At 53.8% G+C, this 6,872-nt stretch overlaps 1 protein-coding gene across 1 annotated transcript in view; it reads right to left on the reverse strand.

The window, feature by feature from the left end:
* CABIN1 (calcineurin binding protein 1) overlaps positions 1-6,744 on the reverse strand; it is a gene marked incomplete at its 3' end in the record, with an annotated part of 49,750 nt that extends 43,006 nt beyond the window's left edge. Inside the window, exons 1-6 of the mRNA XM_023748467.1 lie at positions 6,593-6,744; positions 3,821-3,893; positions 2,846-2,938; positions 2,473-2,586; positions 1,141-1,275; positions 36-300 (exon numbers count right to left, since the gene is read on the reverse strand). Of these exons, the coding sequence (XP_023604235.1) occupies positions 36-300; positions 1,141-1,275; positions 2,473-2,586; positions 2,846-2,938; positions 3,821-3,823 (610 nt within the window). The remainder of the gene's footprint in view (positions 1-35; positions 301-1,140; positions 1,276-2,472; positions 2,587-2,845; positions 2,939-3,820; positions 3,894-6,592) is intronic.
* Positions 6,745-6,872: the final 128 nt, after the last annotated feature.

The raw sequence follows: 6,872 nt of genomic DNA on the forward strand, positions 1-6,872 counted from the left end.
CCCGACAGTCAGGCAAAAAGACCTGCAGTGTTAACCTGGGCTTCCTCTCACCCAAGCCACCCTCCCTCCGCTGTCCCCAAAACACAGCGCCTGGGAGAAAGTGTCACAGCCCGACTCACTCGTATAGTCACTGAGGGTGTACAGGACAGTGATGAGGTTGTCCAGGCAGGGCCAATGGTCAGGGTTGCACCGCAGCCCCTCTTCAAAAGCATGGCGAGCCAGGGGCACCCGGATGAGCCTCAGGGCCACGTGTCCGATCTTATACCAGAGGTTGACATCCGTGGAGTCCAGCATGACAGCCTGGAGGCGGCACAAGCAGGGGATGCACACTCTCGTCAGCTCTCTCATCGAGCCGGTGCCTGTGGTGACGGGAGGGGCAAGCGCCGGCCTCGCCACTCAAACTACCCAGGAACATGGCAAATAGAAACGACAGGGACCAATTTACCGAATTCAGAACATGTTCTTTTTTAAAAATATGTTTTTATTGATTTTTAGAGAGAGAGGAAGGGAGAGGGAGAGAGACATGGGAACATCATCGATCCACCACCTCCTGCACGGCCCCTACTAGGGATCCAACCCGTAACCTGGGCATGTCCCTGACTAGGAATCCAACTGGTGACCTCTTGGTTCATGGGTTGACACTCAACCACTGAGCCACACTGGAACATACTCCTCATATATTCTGTCACTCTCAACATCTGTATTTCTCACATATTTGACAGAAGTGAAAGTGAAAGAAGTAAAACTAAAAGAAAATATAAGCGCTCTAGCCGGTTTGGCTCAGTGGATAGAGCGTTGGCCTGCAGACTGAAGGGTCCCAGGTTCAATCCCAGTCAAGGGCACATACCATGGTTGCGGGCTTCATCCCCAGCCCTGGTCGTGGCACGTGCAGGAGGGGACCAATTGATGTGTCTCTGTCATATTCTCTCTCTCTCTCTCTCTCTTTCTCTCTCTCTCTTCCTCCCTCCCTTTAACCTCCCCTCCTTCCCTCTCTTCCATTCTCTCTGAAAATCAATGGACAAATAGCTTCAGGTGAGGATTAACAAATAAATTCTTTTCAGCCAATAAGACCACAACCTCACCCCCTCCACCAAGAACTTTCAAAAACACCCAGGGAGGCGGGCACCGCCAAAGCCGCACCTCCAAGTAGAACTCCATGGCCGTCTCCAGGTCCTCCCGCTGGGCGGCCAGCTGGGCTAGGTTCTTATACGTGGAATATTTCAGCATCAGCCCCGGGTGCTTCAACCCTTCTTTCTCATCACCAGAGGAGACTGCCTGGGAACAAAACCAACAGGAACACAGTGACACGAGGCCCTAAAGCCCAGCGGGCAGGCGCAGGACACCTGGCTTCCGGCTGGCCTCTGCCACACCCTGGGCCAGTCCGCGGCCATCCTCCCCTGGAGAGGATGTTCTCAGAGGACTCCTCGCGCTGGACACACAGAGAAGAAAGGCCAGACGACCCCGAGGCGGTCTGCGGGCAGCCTGGGCACCAAGAGACACAGGGGAGTCTCCCACCGCTGCCGCCAGGCCTGAGGGTTCAAGTCTGGACAGACACATTTCTGGCATCAGTAAGCCAGCCAGTGGGCCCCCAGAGCAGGTTTGAAGAGGGGGGACTAGCATGTGAGGGGACCACCGGGGACAGCAGGCAGGGCCTCGCGTTTCCCAGGCAGGAGGTGCCAGGCGGCCAGCCGCCCGCACGGCCTACAGGTCCCACAGCAGGAAGAGCACGGGGACAGGAGTCGGGAGGCTGAGCTCCAGGCTCTGGGACTTGTCACTGGTCCACGACAAGTTACTTGACTCTGAAGTCAGTGTCCCGAGAAGCGCTGTAACGTAAGGACAATCATTCCTGCCTGAAATATCAAAAGTGAAATGAGCCCAAAGAGCATCAAGATTGTCCACGTGCTTTACGTGAAAAGTTCTGACAACTCAGAGAACATGGCTTCTGAGAAACCAGATTAGAAACCTATCGCTCTAAGCACAGCACTTGAGCACAACATTTCTCACACAGACGCTGGCTGCACCAAGCAGTTTCCAGGGCGAGCCCACCCCCAGCCTTGTCTGGGGACAGCCATGTGCTCACATCCTTCTTCAAGTTGAGAACAGGCAAGCCCCCAGGAACCTTCAGGAAGACCCCTTGACTCTTAAGAGTCCCATCAAAAACACTGAAAAGCTCACAATCAAGCCTCACTCACTGTTTTCTGCTCGCCCCCACCTCCCCGACAGAGCGGCTGTGAACACTAAGAACAGTGACCGCGGACATTTCAGGGCTCTGAACCTTGCACCAAGCACCATCCACGTGCCTCACTGGACTCACCCAACCCTCCCAGCCACCCAACAGGCACACACGCTACAGGGAAGCTGAGGGGCAGGGAGGAGAAACAATGTGTCCAAGGTCACCCAGCCAAGAGGGGGAGGGCAGAGGGCAGCCAGGGTGCCTGCTCCAGGGCCTGCTCGGGCCGGCTGGCACCTCACCTCCCGCAGCAGGCGCGCCTCCAGCAGCTCATGGTAGGCCTTGGCGGACTCCTCAAACTGGTCATGTTTTTGCAGATCCAGGGCCTTGTGATACAAGGCAAAAGCCTCTGCTTCCTGCAGACAAAGACAGGAGACGTTTTCACGTAGGACAAAGGTTGTCTTTTTTATGCCAACATGTATGTAACGGGGGCTGCAGGCGAGGCCCTGTTAACTGCCCGCTGTGCCCTCTGTCGTGAAAGCAACCCTAACACGCCCACCTCCCGGATCTCGGCCCCTCGAGTCCCATGAAGGGCACATCTGAACGGTGTAAAGCGGGGGCCACCACAGCGTGCGAGCCAGGTCCCCCTGCAGGGGAGGGCCGAGCCTTACACACCTGCGCCTCCTTCGTCTGCGTTTTGTGGCTCTTGAAGCTTCCTTCGTGGTCATCCTCAACCGTGGAGCTGGCGTTTAAGGCCGCAATGCGAATCTAGAGACGGAGGGTCAAGGAAAGATGAGATGTCACTTGTCTTTTCAACAACCCACAATGCATACAGCTCTGTTCCATAACCTACTCTGCCTTGACAGCTATGGCTCTCAGGATATGGACAACAAAGAATAAGCCATCATCTGGTTAAAAAAAAAAAGTGTTAGATTAGAGGGACGTCTGTAATACTTTCAACAATAAACATAAATTTTTAAAAAAGAAGCGTTGGCTAGGACAAAAGTGTCAAGGGCTACGCTAGGCCGTTCTTACTAAATGCTATTCTTGCTAAAGGTTAAAATGCAGCGGAGTATTTTGCAGACCAGCTATAAACTGAACAAGCTTGACAGGAACTCAACTCATACATGCAGCCCACGGCAAAGAATGTGTCATTAATTGAGCAAACAGTGCACAGAGCAGTGGCCCCGCCTCCCTTGGGGAGAGCTCTGGATGCGGACCCCGTGTCCTGTACCCTGTACTTGCTGCAGCCGTCAGACCACCGCGGGGCAAGGCTGCTCGCTCTTGAACAGAGCACCCCAAGCAGCGAGCCCTTTGAGTTCAGTAACAGAAGGGCCGGACGTGGCTGGGGACCACACCAGTCTGTCAGGGAGCGTGTCCTGGGTACTGTCCACTGCAAAGGGAACACAGCCGGGGACACCCAGCAAGGACCCAACACAGAGGGAGACCCAGGGACTGGAATAACAGGTCCCAACAAAATGGGTCAACTCGCCCTTTCTAGCAACCTGCGAGCCAAGCCGCTTCAACAGAAGGGCAAGATTCACACCTCGAATGTACCGCAGCGGGAGGAAGGCTGCAGGGACAGCCTCAGGAAAACACCCCCCTCGGGAAAACGCCCCCCTCCAGCAGAACAGCCAGCACTGTCCTCACCATGCTCGGAGCTTCAGCTGCCGCCCGGCACTGCTTCCCATCACCCGCGGAGGCCACACCAGCCACCAGTCTCCTGGACAGAGGACAAAGGACAGAGGGGGCCCATGAAGAGCCTAGAATGTCACAATGCAGGGGCCCCCCGGGAACCAGCCCCCACAGCCACGGGCCTCTGGGCACTCAGGCTGGTGGCCGACCGCCTGGGAACGGCTGTGTGTGCTGCCACACAGGGAGCCCCTCGGCCCCCCAGCCTGAGCGTGTGCCCTTGCCAGGCAAGGCGCCAAGTGCCAGAACAAGGAAGTGAGACCAACTCCTGCCCCCAGGCCTCACTGCTCAGCAGAGGCAATGGATCTATCAACAATTTTTTTTCCAAAAGTTGACTGAAGCAAAGAGAAACAGGCAACATCTAGGAGTGGAGAAGAACAACTCATTCACAGGGATCCTGAAAGGTTGAGTGGAGGGAACCTGTGTTAACCTCGAGGGAGGGACCACACGCAGGGAGAACAGGGTGGCAGACGAGAGCCAGCAAGGGGCCTGACCCTGGCCGACGTGGCTCAGTGGTTGAGCATCAACCTATGAACCAGGAGGTCATGATTCGATTCCTGGTCAGGGCACATGCCCAGGTTGCAGGCTCGATCCCCAGTGTGGGACTTGCAGGAGGCAGCCCACCATGATTCTCTCTCATCCTGATGTTTCTATCTCCCTCTCCCTCTCCCTTCCTCTCTGAAATCAGTAAAAATATATTTTAAAAAATAAAATAAATAGATATAGTAGTATAAGTCAAATCACTATGCTGTATGCCTTAAACTTACATAGTGCTATATGTCAATTATATCTCAATAAAACTGAAAATTTCTTAAATATTTTTAAAAATCAGAAAAAGACAACTGATAAATCAGCAGAATATTTGCAAGATATACCAAGGACCAAGAGCTATTCCTAATATATGAAGAGCTCTTAAAAACTTAGAGACACAGCATTATTCACAATAGCCAAAAAGTTAAAGCAAACCAAGTGTCTACTGACAGATGAATGGATAAATAAAATGTGATATATATGGAATACTATTCAGCCTTAAAAGGAAACATATTCCGACACATGCTACAACATGGATGAAACTTGCATTAAGTGACATAAGCCATTCACAAAAAGACAAAACTATACTAATCCATTTATATGAGGTAGGCAAATTCATAGCGACAGAAAGTAGAATGGTGGCTGCCAAGGGCTGGGAGAAGGAAGGATGGGGAGTCAGTGTTTAATGGAGACAGAGTTTTGTTTGGGAAGATAAAAAAAGCTCAGGAGATGATGGTGGTGGTGGCGGCACGACAGCGTGGAGGTACTTAATACCATGGAGCGGTGCACTTAAAAAATAGTTAAAATGGCACATTTCAAGTAAAGTATACTTTACCGCAATTTTTAAAAAATATATTTTATTAATTTCAGAGAGAAGAAGGGAGGAGAGAAACATCCATGATGAGAATCATTGACTGGCTGCCTCCTGCACGCCCCCTACTGGACACCAAGCTCGAAGCCTGGGCACGTGCCCTGCCCTGACCTGACCAGAATCCAACCATGACCTCCTGGGTCAATGAGTTCACGTTCAACCACATACAAACAATGCACCAAAAAAGACATGCAGCTGGCTCTCTCAAACACAGGAAGATCTGTTCAAACACACTGACTAGAGAAATGAAACTCTGAACAGCACTGGGACCCCACTCATCCATCACCCGGCGGAGGTGAAAGTAGGACAGCAGCGCCCTCTGCTGGGGAGGCTGCGGGCTCCTTCTCACACTGTCGGGGGGAATGCAACGGGGTCCAAGCCCTCTGGAGGGGGAACCGGACAAAATGACAAATGCCGCTGTCTTTCAACCAAATGCCAGCCGTCCCACTCCGAGAGCCCACCCTGCAGATGTACCTCCAACAACGGGAGAGTAATATGCACATAGGCACTGCAGCACTGTCATCGCAAGACACGGAAAACCACCTAGATGGCCACAGCTAGTTGCGTGGGTGAATACACTAGACCACAGTCACACAGTGAAGTCACAGATGCTGCTATAAAAATTAATGAGGCCCTAGGTAGGCGGACCCGGGTTCGATTCCCAATCAGGACACCTGCCCGGGTGGCGAGCTCGATCCCCAGCAGGGGGCGTGCAAGAGGCAGCCGATCCATGATTCCCTGTCATCATTGATGTTTCTCTCTCTCTCGCCCTCTCTCTCCCTTCCTCCATAAAAATATATTTTTTAAAAAATAATTAGTAAGGGCATGCAAATAGCAGCTTTATTCGTAATAACCGAAAAGTGGAAACAAACCTAATGCCAACTGATGAACAGATCAAGAAAATGTGGTATATCCAACAACGGAGTATTAGTCGGCGATGAAAAGGAATGAACGGCCCACACCTGGGTGAGCCCTGAAACCATTAAGCTGGCCAGTCCCGGGCCACGTGGTACATGACCCCCCTTATACGAAATGCTCGGAACAGGAAAACCTATTTAGACAGGTAGGATCTTGTTCTATTTGCAACAAAAGTTTGCCACCCTCCAAGGAAACCATGCTGAGGAGGTTTCGGTTCTAGCCGCGGACGCCGGCCGTCCCACGTGATGACCGGTAGTGACCCTGGCCCCGAGGAGCGCCGGGCTCCCACAGCCGTCCGTGCCGACACCTGCGAGCGCCCACGAGGCCGGTCAACCTTCTCCGCCCGCAGTCGGGCTGCCTCGCCCCCGGCCTCAGTTTCCACCCCGGTCCATGGCGGCGCCAGCACTCACCTCGCGGGGCTGCGGCCAAGGTGAGAAGGAAGGACGCCGGTCCGGGTTGCTTAGCGCCGGGCTTTGCCCCCGGCAGACGCCGAATCAATGGTGGCCCCAGTTGTGGTCACTGGGAACCACTCCCGCGGCTGGAGCCCGTCCTAGGCCCCCCCCCCAGGCGGCGGCCAGAGCCGAGGAAACGGCCCGCGAAGACGTCGAGAGATCCGGACTCTTCGCTCCCGCTCCCGCCTCCGGCCTCCGCTTTCTTCCCCTGGGGGGCGCATGGGGCTGGCCAGGAGCA

This window comes from Myotis lucifugus, unplaced genomic scaffold, assembly GCF_000147115.1.
Source record: "Myotis lucifugus unplaced genomic scaffold, Myoluc2.0 scaffold_1421, whole genome shotgun sequence".
NCBI lineage: Eukaryota > Metazoa > Chordata > Mammalia > Chiroptera > Vespertilionidae > Myotis > Myotis lucifugus.